Source organism: Lepisosteus platostomus, chromosome 4 (assembly GCF_059453375.1).
Source record: "Lepisosteus platostomus isolate fLepPlt1 chromosome 4, fLepPlt1.hap1, whole genome shotgun sequence".
In the NCBI taxonomy this organism is placed as follows: Eukaryota; Metazoa; Chordata; class Actinopteri; order Semionotiformes; family Lepisosteidae; genus Lepisosteus; species Lepisosteus platostomus.
Genome location: NC_142614.1, coordinates 27,303,311 through 27,320,950, shown reverse-complemented (window position 1 = coordinate 27,320,950; position 17,640 = coordinate 27,303,311). Strand labels below are relative to the sequence as shown.

Sequence of the window (17,640 nt, the reverse complement as noted above, 5' to 3'; positions counted from 1 at the left end):
AAGGTTGGAGGGACTTGCAACAAATTAAGAATTTTCCAAATACTGTCAGGCATTCTGAAATACAACTGTTTCTTTAAACATGGGGTCTCGGCCCAGGAGGATTTATATATGATTATCAAATCATCAATTTCTACAGACAAAGAAGATTGTGATCAGTTACGCACGAAATTTGTGGGAAGAAATTTGAATATCCCTCAACTCTAGACGATCATGGGAACAATTCAAAGTTTGCATTTCAGCGTTCATGAGATAGTCCTGTGCATTTTAGAAATGGACCACAGCTCCATAATTTCATAGTATGCCATGTTATCGAATGTGCATTGCAAAGCACTAGTCGACAACCTTTTCTTTTGGGGGTTTAAGGTGCATTGTGTAGAAGCTTATATCCGTCGAAAGGCTTTAGGTGGTACCGTGTTAAAATTACAACACCTAAAACAAACGTCTGTTAGACAAGACATATTCTCCCACATCTGAAAATCTAAAGAAAAGTCTTACTAATTGGCCCAGAATGCCGTGATTGACAGGTCGACATCGTGAATTGAACGGGCTGACTTCCGTTGCGAATGCGCAAGCTCCGCAGTAGATTGGTCTGACTGAAGTTAGTGTGCTAGTGTTGTGGAGGCTGCTGGAGAAATACACAGGTAGGTGGGCGGGTGACAGCAGAAACCTAAGGCTAAATAATATACAGTGTACTGTGGACCGTTATGTAGCACAGCAGCTGAGAAGATGTAGTTTTGGGCGTGAGCACTATACCCGAGATTGTTTCTGTACATTATAAGCGCTATTGAGCACATCAGCCATGATATGCATGCTAAAGTAAGGCAGCGGCAGTCAGATGCATTATCACGGCTTTTCATGTGGGGTTACGTAAATACCGTTGTCTAAAGCATTCTAAATTATAGGGTATAATGTCAGACAGCTACCGGTCTAGCAATAAAAATTAAAAGGTAAATTCGCTGAATATCTGATAATGGCTGTTTTGTTCCTTCGTAATATGCACGCTTTAGGATAATTCTTTTATGTAGTTTTAATGAACCATGATCTCATTTTTTTCTCAAGTGTATTATGTCACCAATACACCAAAAGTCATAACTCCCCCATGACGGCTTAAGTCGTTTTTTCCCAACGGGGTCAATTTCCCTACGGGATTAATAAAGCATTATCTATCTAAGTCAAGTGAGGGTGGAAAATGTCATCTGGTGAACAAAAAGATTTATGCTAATCGGATAATGCTATATGTATTGTTCTACTGCAACTAGCATATTAGGTTGTCATTGTTAGCGCTGCTAATAGTCACAGTATAAAATGTCACAGGTGATTTCAGAACGAGTTTCTTTCATAAACTAATGGTAACAGTTTTCATGCTGTTCCAAACTGTGCTCAGATTTGTGTCTTTTTATTTTCATGACCATTACGAGAAACGTCTTTGAACTCATATTAAAAACACTTTTCCTGAGTATTAAGTCTGTTTTACCCATTAAGAATTGCTTAATACCTATCCAGGAAAAGTCTAGAGTCAAATCTTGCCATTCTGGGACACTGTTTCAATACACAGTGTTTTGCCTTCTTGAAAGTCCGAAAGGCAGCTTATTTAATGTGTGTTGGCATAGATTTGGAATTAATTTAGAAATTTTCTTTCTTAGGTTGTAAACTGTATAGCAGAAGCTTGCTTATATATATATATTGTCAGCCGCATATAAAGTTTACAGTCTTCCATTTTGTACTGCCCCTAAATCCTGCGATGAACAGAAGAAGGCAAATACTGTAAGCAACACTGGCCGCACCTAATCTTGCATCTTGCATCCGGCTCTGCTCTGGTCTCTGAGGGACTGCTTCATGCTGGCTTTCGGTGCAATTATTTCACGCAGTTCCAATTAATCTTTTTCAAATCCAGCCCTATTGCCAGAAAGCCCACTGTCACTCAGACGATGGCCCTGCAACACAAAATGGCATTGATTGGAAATGATGGAGGTGGAAGTAGAGTCCAAAGTTATTCTCCCTGCCTTTAATCTGTTAAGTGGGAGCAAAAGAATTTTAATTTCACTTTCTTTTTTGTGCGTAGAGTGTCCCAGGAGGGCTCTTTGAAAGTGCTTTTCCAATCCTGTTATTCCAGAGAGATAGTAAAACTAATATAGAGCTGAAAAAGATTATCTGGAATGAAGGATTGCATGAACAAAATGGAGGGGAAAGGCTCTAACCCAACTGTTTGCCTCTGTTTAAATTAAAGTTTTGTGTATCGCAATATTTGGGGGGGGGGGGGGTTCTTGGTGATGTAGCATACTCATTTGTACTGTAGCTTTTAAATTGTCCTCTAAAATGCACACAAACATTAACCTACTCAGAGTGCATTATAAGAGTCTTAGAAAACATTTAAGGGAGGCATGAACTGAGAATGCATTTACTAGTTGAAACAAATTACTTGCACAGGATTTGTAATGTCAAGCATTTCTTTTGTGTACTCTTAACTTGGTGTTTCTTTGGATTTCTCGAATCATTACAGAGATTAATCTTAAAATATGTGGCCCGGCAGGAGTTGGGGAAACAATCAGGATTTCAGCCTGTTGATGATATTATTATACCACATAGTGCTTCATTTACTTGGAGTGTGTGCTGAAGGAGTGTCTGTGATCAGCTGAGGATCTGGTGGTAGACTATAAGTGCCTCCGCTGGGTCAGCAGTTTTCTCCCATTGAGCCATTGTTTTCTGCTGTAAGCTGAAAGAACTAAGCACGCTTTTTAAATCGTTTGTGCTATGGTACTGAAATCAAGACAGATTGGTTCTTTTTAAAATGAATTTGGATTTTCTGGTGCAGAACATCACACAAGTGCCTGGAATAATTAGGGACACTGTTCAAGGTTTCGGTGTAATTTTTTTTTTTTTAAATCTCACAGTCAAGAAATGTAATTTGTTAGCTACTATGTGTTTCTTTCTATAGTTAGGGCACAATTCCGGTCCAGAATGACCAAAGAGGTTTCTTTCTAATGAACTAATTAAACTAAGCATTACCTTAACCAGAGCAATGTAACATATTTTTACAAGCTGTTGATTGAAAGAGACTTTGAAAACCTACCAGATTTCATCCCTCCTGAATGAGATGTACTGTACCTATGAGCAGGGATTCTCAAACCTGGTTCTGGAGGCACACACACCTGCTTTTGGTTTTGGTTTTCCAAGTTAACCCTTAATTGGTCAAATAGGATTAATTTGAACTGTTTGACTGTTTTCAGCTTTTAAACAAGTTTGAGGCTGCTTTTTAACTATTACATTCCAGAAGTTAAATAAAATACCAAACGTTTGAGTAGAAAAAGCCTTGTCAATATTCAAATCTCCAACTGGGTAATTGCGTTTGGCTGGAATGGAGACCAGCAGGTGTGTGGCTCTCTGGGACTGGGTACCGCTGGTGTAGAATGGTAAAAATATAGGACAGAAAAAACAACTTTTTACTGCTTAGATCCTAGACGTTGCTCTCCTCCTTATATGTTTAACACACCGGGCTCTCAAAAGTTGCCTTAAGCTGTGTTTGGGAAAATTGATGAAACGCTGGATTGTTAAAGATGCAACCGGGTCAGCGTGTCCTTTAGCTATAGCAAGATAGTAGAATAACATAACCCACATTTTGTGCTCTGCGTGTAGTGGGATTGTTGATTTGTATGATAGCACAGTAAAATAACCAATATCCTGACTAGCATCCGCTTATCTCCCTATAAATGGTGAATATATGATTACACAAATAGATTGTGAGAAGCAGGCTTATTTCGATGATCTGTCGGACCAGCTCCAAAAAGTACAGAAGCTTTCAAAGAATATATTTACATAATCACATTGGAGAAGTCATACTCTAGGATCGATATGGAAAGGAATACAGCAGTGGAAGGGAAAATAAGAGATATTTTTAATATTACAACTGCAAAAGGAACAATAAAGATGGTGAACATTTAGCAGAGAAACGGTTAAGGTATTGGATACATATTTCATGCTGGTGTAAGGAAAAGAACAAAGCTTAGGGTGAAAAAAGCAGGAGTTCCATATTAAATATTGTAGTAGAAACCAAAGTGTTGCAGGTACAGAAGCACCTGCGATGACCAAACCTTCAAGCACAGAAGATATTCCAGCAATTGAACCCAAGGAAAAGAGGTCACATTCACTGGTGTTAACTAAACTCTTTTGAAGCAGGAGAAATACACATGTGATAGCCATCCATAAGAAAAGTAATGGTACTGAACCTATAATAATTGTTATCCAGTTAGTCTTAATTCTGTGGTGACACAGCAGCACAGGGGTTAGAATTGCTGCCTCGTAGCTCTGGGGCCCTGAATGAAATTCCTGGGGTGCTGCCTGTGTGGAGTTTGCATGTTCTCCCTGCATTTGCATAGGTTTCCTCAGAGTTCTTTGGTGTCCTCCCACAGTCCAAACACATACTTATAGGTTAATTGGTTTCTCAGAAAATGTGTGTATCTGTGATGAACTGGCATCTGGTCTGGGGTGCATCCTGCCTTGTGCCCGTTGCCTGCTGGGATTGGCATATTAAGTTGTATATTTGGGTCTTTGGAAGACTTTTGATAACGTTTCAAACTACAGGCGCTAGGTACTGAGGTAATAAACTTACTTGGAATAGGAATTGGATAGTAGGAAATAGGGGAACAGGAAAAGGGGATAATGCTCAAATTGGGGTGACATGTTCAGTGAAGTATTTTAGGGACCTGTGTTAGGTCGAGGGCTCTTTCTAAATGATATCTATGATCTGATTCTGGTGTAGATAGCAAGCTTCAGAGATTATACCCAACTAGGAAGATTACTAAAAACTGTAACAGTTCCAAAAGAAGGACTTTGACAAAGGTTTCTGCTAATCCACTTGTTTTGGTGTGATCTGTTAACTTGACTAATTTACTACATATACATGAATCTAGATGATTGATATAAATTAGAAAGCAGTTGTCATAATGCAAAACCTACAGTACTCCACTAATTAATGGAGTCTTGAGTATTCATCCCTTATCTGGAATTTATTTCTCCTATTAAACAGTTTTCAGACAAAAGACTCATAGTCAATACAACCCACCAACTGTGTCACACACATACCTATATTTTCTATGTCCGTGTGGATAATGCAGAGGACAAATGGTGCACAAAACATTGTCAAGTAATCTTAGTGATGAAATGGAATAAGTCATGAGTTCCATTCAGCAGGGACTTGCTAACGCTAATTCCTACCTGTTTTTTCCTTGATGCATCCATTTTCAAACTGCTTTATTCAATTCAGGGTTATGGGGAAGCTGGAGTCTATCCTTTGAAGCGACTGGTTCAAGACTGGACAGGATGCCAGGGCACACACAGACACACAGACACACAGACACACAGACACACAGACACACAGACACACAGACACACAGACACACAGACCAAGGCCAGTTTTCACAAAAGACAATTATTGTACCAGTATGTCCTTGGAATGCAGCCGGAAAGTCCTGCGAACATGGAGAGAACATGCAGACTCCTCACAGATACTGTCCAGGTCCAAAATTGAACCAAAAACGTCAACACTGCAAGGCAGCAATATTAACCACTGCGCCACCATGCTGCCTTCATTTTTCCTTATAATGAGGATTAAATACTGAATAATTTAACTAAATAGTATTAACTAATTAGTAGAACCGCTACTAATAGGGTTAGGAATATTGTTTTATTTATGCATTTCATCTGGTCCTAATTAAAACACAGGTGACGTGAGCAAGCAAACAGGATGTCAGTGGAGAAGCGCCTGGCTTTTTCGATTGTGCAGTTCCTCCGTGATCAGACACACTCGGATACTTTGAACTCCGATGAACAAGAAAGCCTTGAAGGTAATACATTTTTTTTATGTGTACCCCGTTCACTTTACGTTTTGGATGTCCTGTGTATTTAAAATCAAATTTAAAAAGAACAGAGTGACTGAAAGGGCGCATTTACGAAACTGGAAGGTATTTCCGCAATAAAAGTGAAAGTGGTTTATATTGGAAGAAATATTTTAGCTGTAATAAGACCAGAGATAAAAAAGAATCAGGAACAAAAAGCTTGTATATTAATAAAACTTGTATTCAGTCCTGGAAAGAATGTTCACAACTAGTTTTTAATTACTAATTCATGTGTGCTAAATAAGTTGATTTCTTAAAAGAAGCCCATGGATTCAAATAGGTATAGTCTTAAGATGCAATTCCCTGTTATTTTCCCATTACATTTTTCTCACTGTAATTTTGATGAACAGCACTTGATTTAGTTATTAGATAGTACCATCTTTATAGTCTTATTATGTCATTGGAGTTCATATTTTGTTTGTATTTTCTTTAAGTTGCAATACAGTGTCTGGAGACAACATTTAAGATCAGCTCAGATGACAGCCATCTAGCAGTTCCACAGTCTCTTGTAGAGATCTTTTTGAACTCCATCTTCAAGGTATGCACAGCTGGCCCTTGTCTTCACAGTCCTGTTTGTCAGACACACTGACCTCAGAATACAAAATTATCCAATGTAAAGTTATATAAGAGGCATAGTAGAGCTTCAGCTAAGGTTAAAGAAAAGCTGCAATATAACTGCTATGACTATGAATTGGACCACATATTTAATTCAGTGAATGAGTTCATGAATTAATGCCCTAGCTAAATTATCCTAATTGTAATTTCTGAACACAACTGTACACTCTAGCATTCTGTATAAAATAACTTAATCCAGCTGTTTTTTATTCTTCTTTTGAAACTATAGCAGAACTGTTTTATTTCAAAGTTTTGTCTCAGTGGAAAATGTACTCTACAAATAAATGGTCTCATTTTCTATAATGTTTAAGTAAAACAAAAAATATGTATTTCACTTATGCCTTGTACACCTACGCTACCACTTCTTTCATTTTGCACCTTTGAACATTTCATCAAGGCACTGTAAACGTATTTTAGTTTATCGAAATAAGCTGTCACACCAAATACAAGGCCATAGTATTTTATAGTAATTATTTGGACTAGAGACCTTGACTAGTTTTAACACTACCTATGGCACCACTTGAGCTCAAAGTGTAACCTAAAAGTCAAAATCAAAATGTACAAATTCACAGCAGTCAAATTTCAGCACATGAAAATTTGTTCCAATGGACTCCATCCCTGTTCCAGGAAAGTCCCAGTCTACTAGGCTTAACAGTTCACCATTAAATTTAATATGAATACATTTGAGCACTGAAAGAGTGGATCTGTGTTAACTGAAATATTACTTCTTTAATTCATCAATAACATGCAGGTGTTGCCTGTATTAGATTATTTTTATCTTCAGAAACAGGTCAACTGGAAGACAGATTGGATTGGGTCTCTCCAAGACCAGGGTTGGAGATGCCCACGCTTACTCTATTAGCATTGCCAAAACAAGTACTTCTCTCCGTCATTACCTAGTGTATGCAGAAAACATAACTTTAAAATGACTTTTCCAGTTCTAGGTATTGGGTAGTAAAGTAAAAAAAAAAAAGGTTATGCTTAACCAAAGGATTTTCCACATACAAACAGTCAAGTCAGCAATTGCTAGTAAAAACTTAAATCATTAAGCAAGAAAAATCAGTATGTCCTCAGAAAGACTCAATTCAGACTTGCATGGTTCATCTTTTCAATTCTTCAATGTGCAAATTCATAGTCCTTGAAGAAAGTAGGGGGCACTTTTTTTGTGTAGGCTAGACGTTTTGTCATGTTTTGTTAACTAAGCCATTTTACAACCTCTGTGTAAGGCCATTTGGCTCTTTTAGCATGTTTATTGGCTGATCCCTCAGCGGATATCAGGCTTTGCGTGATGTTTCGCAGAGCTTCACAGACATTGAAAACCTGAATTGTCTTCATTCTTCTTCTTATTTTTTGCCTTCTATTGCCTTTTAAAGAATGACAACTTGTCCATTCCGGAGATCTCTGCCTCCCCAGAAGATGCAGATAGGGCTGAACAGCTGAAGAACGAAGGTACAGTACAGCAGTGGTGTCAGACATTCTTGTTATCAATTCCGAAGTGGCAGTAGCAGAAAAGTTCTAATGAGTTTTGCTTGTGGTTAGCGATAGCCAATCGATGGAACTCCATTCAAAAGCTTTTAGAAAGTAGATTCATTTCAGATTCAGTTGTTTCTTTAAACTGTGACCTAAACAGCCTTTAATAATCTTTCTTTGTGGGAATGCAGGTGATATGGTATTTTGTAATATCATTGACCTCAATTGGTTTATTTTACTTAAGCTGTCATGAGAGGAGCACTGAAGACGTACAGTATATCCATATTAACAGTAATTGTGGGTACACAATAAAAGAGAAAAAAATACCTCTAGCTCTGTTATATGTAACTTAGTTTTCAAAGTTTGTCATCCTGAATCTGTCATATGTAGTTATTATTATAAAAGAATATGAAAACTATTGGCAATAATGTTCAGAAATTCTTGTCCTATATTAAATACTATCTAGGACATAGTTTGTTTGAATGAGCCTCGCGTAGTCTTACTGAAATCCTTAGAGTTGTTTTAAAACTTTGTGACTTCATAATTTTTGCCAGTATTCAAAATCTTCTGCAGAAGCTATCACATGACCTGTAAAGTCACACGAATAGTGAACTTGCATAGTGTTTTCCAGTTTGCACAAAAGCAAAGGACAGGTTTACTCCAGGAAGTTGATTTCTTCCTAAAAACGCAGAAACAGCAAGCGTAAAGGATGGAACATTTTCCTTTGTGTCTGCTAGACCTTAGTTTTAAATAATCTTTGTTGTTTTTTCCAGTTATTTGATCTTGGGTTTGCATTTAACATTGGACTTAATATAACCCATTGTCACGCTAAATGTTAAATAACTATAACATGTACTGTAGGTCTCCTATACGTAAATTGTGCCTTTATAGGTGCAGACTGGTAACTACAAAGTGTTAAGCTATACACCACTCTAACTGTTGCTAGGTTTGTCTGAATTGTAGTTAGTCCATACCTGAATTGCTTCTCTGAAGGTCGTTTCGACATGAGTGTGATAAAGTGTTTTTATCCAGTTAAAATGCCTGATTTGCCCCCTCTGTCTACTTTTAGGAAACAATCATATGAAGGAAGAGAATTACAGCTCAGCTATTGAGTGCTACACAAAAGCCATTGACCTGGACCTGAACAATGCAGTCTATTACTGTAACAGGTAAAAACAGGAAGGATGAAACACCCTCATTACTTATCATCGGGAGCAGAAAATGCAGTGGCGTAATTGAGAGTTTACTTTAGCAGGCTGCAATGTTTCTGTTTCATTTCAGAGTCACAGAAAGTTAATGGGTTTGTGACGCTGCTGTTATCTCCCCAGGGCTGCAGCTCATAGTAAACTAGGGAACTTTGTGGAAGCGACAAATGACTGTGAGAGGGCAATAGGAATAGATCCGACGTACAGCAAAGCCTACGGAAGAATGGGGTGAGTCCTCTGCTGTCTGGAGCCAGTTTCCACACTGATCCCATTAGGAAAGTTACTTGCTGGGTACAGGATATACATCTTTACACAAGGAGTTATGGGAGTAGGGAACAGGCCACTCAGTGAGGTTGTTGAAGCTTAGAACCTGCCTTAAAAAAATGCCTGGATGAGATCCTCAGGCCATTTAACTACCAAATGAGCTTTGTGCGCTGCAAGGCCTTCTTTCAATTGTAAAAATTCCTGTTCTTATGGAATGACAAACAAAAAATGAGAAACAAATACTGCTGAATATTGATATCTGGACTGGGTGTCAGTCTCTGGGCTGTGAGGAAAAACAGATTATAAATAGTAACACCTTGTTTATCATACAACACCTATATAATGATACAATACACCTTTGCTAATTCATACATTTTGTAAAAGGTTGTAAACATTTCCAGAGATTTTTATTTGAACTTTTAAATTTACAAAATATTAAAACTACACTAGCTGTATTTTAATGTTACAATGTATTTTTTATTGTTGTAATATAGAACACCAACAGAAAATGTATAATTCTGACATTAAGCAACAGCAGTAAAGCATAGTAACAGAACTTATATTTACATCATATAATTTTCCAAAGGCTGTTGATAAAGTTCCTTTTAAAAGATTAATTCTTAAATCACAGGCAGTCAGTGTTCAAGGAAATGCTTTTGGAATAGAGAGTTGGTCAATGGATAGGAAACAGAATACAGATTAAGGGGAAAATCCTCAAACTGGGGTAAATAGTGGAGTACCAAAAGGAACTCTATTAGGATCACTGCTGTTCCTGCTATATGCCAATGAACTAATGTAATTCAGTAAGGAACCTGCTAACTGACTACGTGAAAATGAAAACACATAATGGTAACTCTTTCACTGGGGAGGCTTTATTGCAGAGAGTTTGACAGTCTTTAAATAAAAGAAACTCTGAAGCAGACTGCTAACTGACTTAACCACCACCTAACACTGTAAGGCATTCTATATATTCCAACATCACTCATCATACTAAACATGGTTTCAATATATTACTAATAATCTAATTAACTAGTTACCCCAAGTATGCCAATTTGCAGGCGAAAGAAGCCCCTTTATAGGCCTCTACTGACAGGTTGGTCAATAATAGTCTCTCCATAGTCCAGTCAGTCCCGAGAGGAGTGATCACAGAAACTTGTGGAATTAAAGGAATGTCATACACTGACAGGCTGAATCTTTTTAATCTTGATTAGATGAGACTACAAGGGAAACAGACTGATGTATTTAAAGATCTTAAATACTTTTACAGTGTCAATCCAGTGGACTTCTTCAGAAGTAGCCATGAATTAATAACCAGAGAATGCAAGTGTTAACTGTGAGGAATTGCATTTAAAACTCCGACAGGAGAAACATTTTTACACAAAGGGGTCTGTATTGGAACCTGGAACCAGCTACCCTGCCATATTGTTGAAGGTGATACCCTGGCTTCTTTCAGGCAACATCTGGATGAGATCTATTAGCTACTATCAATAGAAGGAGCAATCTGCACCCATGAGCCACCTCTTTCTACTAAGTCTAAAAATTTAAGTTGCCTCACAGAGGATTTTGGATTTGTTATGCTCCTTTGTGAGGAGCATAACAAATCCAAAACGAAGACTGACTGGCCTTTAATTTGCATCACAAAAGCAATACTTACTCACTTAATGACACAATTATCTGCCCAGCATTGGGGATGGATATTTAAAGCTGGGTCAGTGATCTTGAGTTTTAGCTACCAGTGTTCAGGGTTGAAGGGACTTTTTAATGATTTTTGTAAGATTAACACATGGGCTGAAATAGTAAGATAACTCACTGGAGGACTGTGAAATAAATAATAACTTTAATGTGCCTTTTCTTCACAAATAATACAAATATTGCTTCATTGTCATATACAAACCAAAAACTAAGTACTTGTCATCCAGAAGTAGGTATAGCTTCACGTAGCACTCTTATCACAAAATATGAAGACTTACAGGTGGTTTTTTTTTATATGATCTGAAAAACTGAAAGAAGCATCAAACTTCACACTCAAATTTCTGACTACTGAGGATAGAGGTAACATTTCCCTTAATGATGGGACTGTAGTTACAGTGGCAATCTGATTAGGTGTCCTATCAACAAGGCCTCCGTACTATTAAGCATGAGAAAATTGAGGCTCAGGCATATCCTGATCTCCAGACAGCTGTTTACATTTTCCAAAGAAGTGGACATGCCAGGTTTAGGTGTTAATATACAGCTGTGTGTCATCTGCATAGCTGGGAAAGTTAAATGACCCAATGATCCAGAGGAATAAGATGGGCCCCAATACTGTCCACAAGGGGACACTGCAAGTCACTGGTGAGAACTCTGAACTTGTTTCCCCAACAGAGACAAACTGCTGCCAGTTGGAAAGATAGGAGGAAACCCTTTCAGAGCTGTGCCTTGCAGTCCAACACAGTCCTTCAGTCTCTGCAGAAGAATGTTGTGGTCCACAGTGTCGAAGGCTGCTGAGAGATCAAGTAGAAAAAGAATAGAAATGGATAGAAATGCAGAATCAGCAGCCATTTGAAGTTAAAAACTTTCACAGGGACAGACTCTGTGCAATGGAAGAGTCAGAAACCTGACTGGGCTTTTTCAGAGAGTTGGGGGAATTGGTGTGGAACTGTAGCTGAGTAGCTGCTGCCTTTTCAAGAACCTGTGAGATAAAAGGGAGGCGGGAGATGAGGCCTGTAGCTGCAGAGCAGGTGGAGACCAAGGTTAGATTTCTTCAAGAGGGGAGTAACGGCAGTGGTGTGGAGCAGAGCTGGAACTGCCCCGGTCTCGAGGGATTTATTTCACAGGTCGGTGACAAACTGAATAAGGACAGGTAAGCGGGCTTTGAACAGAGGTGTAGGAATAGGATCCAAGGAACATGTGGAGGTTTTTATTTTAGAGATCTTGGCCAGCCGTGCAACAGGAGAGCCCCGGTTAAAGCTGGCAAAGGGCGGGGTAGCCGAGGGAGGGGTTAGAAAAGCCGCACTAGTCAGAGTTATTATGCATACACAACTTACCTTCCAATTAAAGACCAGCATGCACGTCAGTCCTGTTCCTTTATCACCACTCTTGTAAGGACACTTTCAGATAACCTTTATTATTATTGAAGTTTCTCCGAAGAGTCCAAATAGTCTCATCTGCAGAGATATTTGAGGTCCGGGCTTTGATGAGTCCATTCCATGTGATAAAGGTCAGCAGTGTTCTCCCCCCATTTCACATTCGTTTGACTTATTTCAGCTAATGGGTTTAGACCATCAGGAGGCAGGTTAGTTTTACAATACTGGTGGTGTGCTGCTGCAGTAGCAGACCCGCTTAGTACGGGAGGAACCTCAGGTTAGGATTTTTGTTGTATGTGCTTGGCTGAGGAGTCCGAGATGTGAAATTACTATCTATGGAATCCAAGTGCAGTATTAGGATGTCAGGGCCAAAAAGTGTACTGAATGTAACATCCATTTTCAGTATTTTCCCAGGATCACTTGAGCATATGCATCCCTAAACTTGAATTGAACCTCCTCCATGCATAGTTGTAGGCTTGAAGCAAAGGTCTTTTGAAACCTCTCACATATTATATTCAGTAAGATCCAAATAACTGACTCTTTAGCTTATTTGTCCAATGGAGCTTTGACCACTGATCCATAGTGCAATTTCTGTGCTCCAGTGTCTATTTTAGCATATTCATTTAACATACAGTACACATTAACATACTAGCAGTTCATTTCCCCATTTTTACGAAGGTTTTCTTACTCCAATACTTCATTTTAAGTCTGGTTTCAAGAGTCTCATTCCTGCTGTTGTAGGATGGACACAAGAAGGTGAGGCTTTTTATCAGTTCCGTTGTCAATTAAATTACTGTCTTCTTTCTGTTCTTGTCAAAATGACAGGAGGCCTTTCAGCCCATCTAGCCAAGTTAACCTGATTACCTTCCAAGTATTGCTTGTCTAGTCAGTGATTTGGATTTTCTAGTACTTGTTTGATTACTTGTTAATTAGGCTTTGGGCACCACAGATTGAAATTTGAGCGATAAAAGTTATTTCACTGAGGTTCCTCTGTTTAGAGCAGGAACACAATTCTATGGCAAATGTCTACTACTGTTTTAGTTATTTTCTTTTAACCTAACAGTTAATACTGATATATCTTTATTTTGTTATTCCCTAAACTAATATTTCAGCTTCACAATTGTGTGAAGTGGGACACCTGATGGATTAGCTACTACAACGTGACATGTAACCTATGAGAGTAAAGCCTTTGAGTAAATTGGTGATGCTGATAAAATCTACATAGTGTATAGTGTAACTCCTGAATGTCTCAAACGTATGCATAGCAGTGTATCCACATGCTATAAATAAAAGGAAAATCAACTTGATTGTTATTTAAACTACTAAACCATCAAAATGTAGATTTCTGTCCCCTCAGCTCCTAATGATCTCTGCTTCTAGTGATTTTCATTTGACTAGACAAGTAAACACACACCCCAGAGCTTGTGAGATAAAACATACCGTATTATATGATTGTGTTTAAGTAACCTCTGTTAGAACCTGAAACTACAAACAAGGATTTGTGTCTTGAGTGAAGAGATTACATTTGTTGTTGGTAATAAAAAAAGTTGGGAGATGTGGATGCTGAATGAATGGGGGTCAAACTTTTCACCTTTCCAGTTATATTTAGTAACAGGGTCAGACAGTGCACTCTTGACTCTTAAAAGCTGCTTTATATAGTGAGAGGCATTAAAAACACAATACCAAGTGTTGCAGCACTCTCAGAATAATTACTGCCGAGTATAAAGAGCCACGAATAAACCAAATCCTTTCTAAAACAATCTCCAGTTCTTTAGATCTGTAGACTTCACCAGAGCAAAGATTAATCTCAGACTTAATTGTTCATCTCTTCTGAAGATTATATTTTATTATTTTGTGAGCAGGTCCACACATTTGAAAATGTCTATGTATCCCTGTCACAGTCTAGCCCTGACTGCAATGAATAAATATACAGATGCCATTACATACTTCAAGAAGGCTTTAGTACTGGATCCGGATAATGACACCTATAAATCGAACCTGAAAATTGCAGAGCAGAAGCTGAAGGAAGCCTCAAGTCCAGTAAGTATAAATACGACAACACTTACAACAAAACACAATCAACAACACTTAATTTTTACTGGACAAAAAAAAAGAAATTAAAAAGCAGTATGTTTCCTTGGATTTAAATTTATAGTCCTGTAGATTTAACTTATTATTTTCCATTATCCCTTTGAGAAAAAAAACATTGTGTTAAGCAAATAGGGCTTAAAGGCTATAGTCTCTAATTTTAATACCCCCAATTTCCAGTCTCATAAAAGTGCACAGAGGTGGTTTGTGGTTACACTTGATTCCATTATATTTTGTTTATAGCATGAAGACTTTAGGTGACATCTCCCTGACATCTATCTTGATCATGTTAAGAATGTACTTTCAAACAAGATTAGTAGATTTAGTCTGAAAAATAATTTACTGCAAGCTGCTATTAAATATTATTCAACTTAAGTAGTTGCAGGTGTGTTATTTGGAGAATTCAATCTTGAGTGCAGGAATTTGTCTGTCTTACAGACTGTCACTGGGCTTGGATTTGATATGGCAAGTCTCATAAACAACCCTGCTTTCATCAGTATGGTAAGAACAAGAGTCGTTTGACTTGGCTTAATTCTTAGTTCCAAAGCATAGTCCTTAACTAAGCTCACTTAAAAATATTTAACTTCTCCCTCAGTAAATCTTTCTCTAGGTTTCTTCACTCATAGATTCGGCAATGCGAAGCACACATTTAGAGTTCTTTTCAAAGAAATTGTGCATGGTATTTGTGTAGTTTGAATGCAATAATAGTAATTTATAATGCCTAATTGTAATGTTCTAATCATCTTTAATCACATTTTATTTCAGATTATTCCATCCTTCTAGAACTATTCCACTCAATTAAATCTGACCGCAGCTTTCACAGAATGGTTCTCTTGGAAAATGACTGTTGTGCTGTTATTTTTACATCAATGTTAACCATTTTGTTTTTAAACTGGATTAAATGGTAAACATTGATCATGATCATGCTAGCTTTGGGTTTGTTCATGGTTCATCAAAGAGTATAAGTTTATCCACAATGTTGCTTTAGGACACTAAAAAAACTGCATTTTCATGAAAAATTAGTTGTATTTATACTGCCTTTCTAAAATTGGCAGAATGTAGTTAGAAATCGGTCTATGCTGTAATGAGGGTCTCATCTTTCATTCCAAGTTCCTTTGTTTAAGGTCTTTAACGGCAATCTTTTCCCATTTTCTTGTCCAAATTTGATTTGATGTTTTCAGGCTGCAAGTGTAATGCAGAACCCCCAAGTGCAACAGCTGTAAGTAAAGCTAGTTTACTAGGACTTCCATTCGGTCAGTGCTTAAGTGTTGATTTGTACTTATACAGTCTTTAAGAGCACCTTGTTGCAAGGAGACTCATCTCCTCCTCTCTTCGTGAGCAGCATGTCTGGAATGATGTCGAACGCAGTCGGCGGTCCAGCAGCTGGGGTCGGGGGACTATCGGACATATCCAGCCTCATTGAAGCGTGAGTGCCGCGATCGTTGATGAGTTCTCTAGCTTTGATTTCAGCCCCGAGATTCAGACTTTGAGCGCACTCGGGTCTCTTAAATAGAAAAAAATTCTCCCCCGCAGCGGACAGCAGTTCGCTCAGCAGATCCAGCAGCAGAACCCGGAGCTGATCGAGCAGCTGAGAAACCACGTGCGGAGCAGGTCCTTCAGCGGCAGCGCGGAGGAGCGCTCCTGATCAGGGGCAGGTAGGCCCAGGGCCCGCGGGCTCTGCCAGCTCACTCAAGCAGCCTGAAGCGCACTTCCAGAACGCGAAGGATACGCGAGATTTATACCTAGAGCTCCTAATTTAAATCTCCACTGCTTCCCGCTTTATCACCTGAACGAGCAATTCGGAGGAATTCACGAGCGTTTAATCAAAAGCCCCCGGTTCTCGAAACATTGGGATGTTTGGACATGTTAGTGTTGTTAACTCTTTGCAGGATGGTTTAAGACCTTGATTTGGGTTAACTTTTGCACACATTTTCAAGTTTCCTTGTACGTTTGTGCAGTTTTCTGACAGCTTTGACCTTATTTATGTTGTTATAATGTAGCCTTTAAAATACAGAAGACTTTGTGATAAATGTTCAGTAGTCATTAATAAATAATTGCTTAAACTGCTGGAGATTATCTAAATACATGAACAAATGCGAATGTGCAATCATGTTTATCAGCCACACCAATTATTGAATTATTTTAATTGCACTTGTGAATTGACCTTTAATTGCACATTTTCCCCTTGCAGTGATAAAGAGATACAAAGTAAACGTTTCACGATTACAATGTCAAGACCCCAGTAGAGGATATCCGCAGCGCTAGAATGAAGCAGACTGCAAAGGGCGAGCACATTTTACGGTGAATTAACAGCTTCAAAATGAATGCTGATCTCCTTAAACAAAACAAAAAACATTGCACAATTTACTAGTCAACACATTATAAAAAAAACCACAGAGCAGACTGTACATCACACATTAGTCTGATAACATTTGAAATGGTTTTAAATGTGTACGATGTTGTAGCAATGTAATGTACGCAGCTATTTTCAGGACTGCAGCTGTAGGTAGCACGTATTTTGCCCGTCACTGTAAATTTTCCACTTCCTTACATGTTTGGAAACGTTTTAAAATTTCTGTAAATAGCTTCCTATACTATCATAGGAAAATAAATGTATGTCAGAATTGTAATGCTTCTTAGCATTATTTTGCATGTTCCTTAACAGGACGTGATACTTACTGTATGCTCAGACTACTTTGGAAGGCTTTAATTATAAGAGTCCCATTACAGTGGGAGGTACACCAAAATGTCATTAATTGATTGTTGCTGTGAAACTTAGATACACATTATATGAGCAAATTATGTTTTGTTGCAAAATACCACATTATGTCCATGAGTTGTGCACTACACTGTGATTTAAACATTAAATGTAATTTTTTAAGATAAACATTTTAAATACCATTTAAAAAACTGGGGATAGAAACAATATGGTGATCCAAACAATAACATGCCTTTTGTGATAAATAAATAATTAAAATTAGGTCTCTGTTGTGCTGTATGTGTGCTTCATTTACCAGGAACATTAAAAATGCTTTGGGGGGG

General features: G+C 38.1%; 1 protein-coding gene across 3 annotated transcripts; it reads left to right on the top strand.

Moving 5' to 3' along the window:
- The first annotated feature begins 562 nt into the window (after positions 1-562).
- Positions 563-17,578, top strand: sgtb (small glutamine rich tetratricopeptide repeat co-chaperone beta). 3 transcript variants are annotated; one of them, XM_088629295.1, is made up of 12 exons: positions 563-641; positions 5,719-5,840; positions 6,326-6,429; positions 7,880-7,955; positions 9,046-9,145; positions 9,305-9,409; positions 14,412-14,550; positions 15,037-15,099; positions 15,780-15,817; positions 15,941-16,024; positions 16,132-16,253; positions 16,790-17,578. In XM_088629295.1, exons 2-11 carry the CDS (start codon positions 5,741-5,743, stop codon positions 16,241-16,243), a joined length of 921 nt encoding a protein of 306 aa, XP_088485421.1. In that variant the 5' UTR covers positions 563-641; positions 5,719-5,740; the 3' UTR covers positions 16,244-16,253; positions 16,790-17,578. The 3 variants fall into 3 exon arrangements, with proteins under 3 accessions (XP_088485421.1, XP_088485419.1, XP_088485420.1); XM_088629293.1 differs by having other exon boundaries at positions 16,132-17,578; XM_088629294.1 differs by lacking the exon at positions 563-641 and adding an exon at positions 1,642-1,764 and having other exon boundaries at positions 16,132-17,578.
- Positions 17,579-17,640: the final 62 nt, after the last annotated feature.

What these genes read in the sequence shown, in the direction of transcription:
- sgtb (XM_088629295.1), top strand. Translation starts at nt 5,741, where the DNA reads ATGTCAGTGGAGAAGCGCCTGGCTTTTTCGATTGTGCAGTTCCTCCGT. An exon ending in AAAGCCTACGGAAGAATGGG is followed by an intron (nt 9,410 to 14,411) that starts GTGAGTCCTCTG and finishes TCCCTGTCACAG; the next exon opens with TCTAGCCCTGACTGCAATGA. An exon ending in ATATCCAGCCTCATTGAAGC is followed by an intron (nt 16,025 to 16,131) that starts GTGAGTGCCGCG and finishes TCTCCCCCGCAG; the next exon opens with CGGACAGCAGTTCGCTCAGC.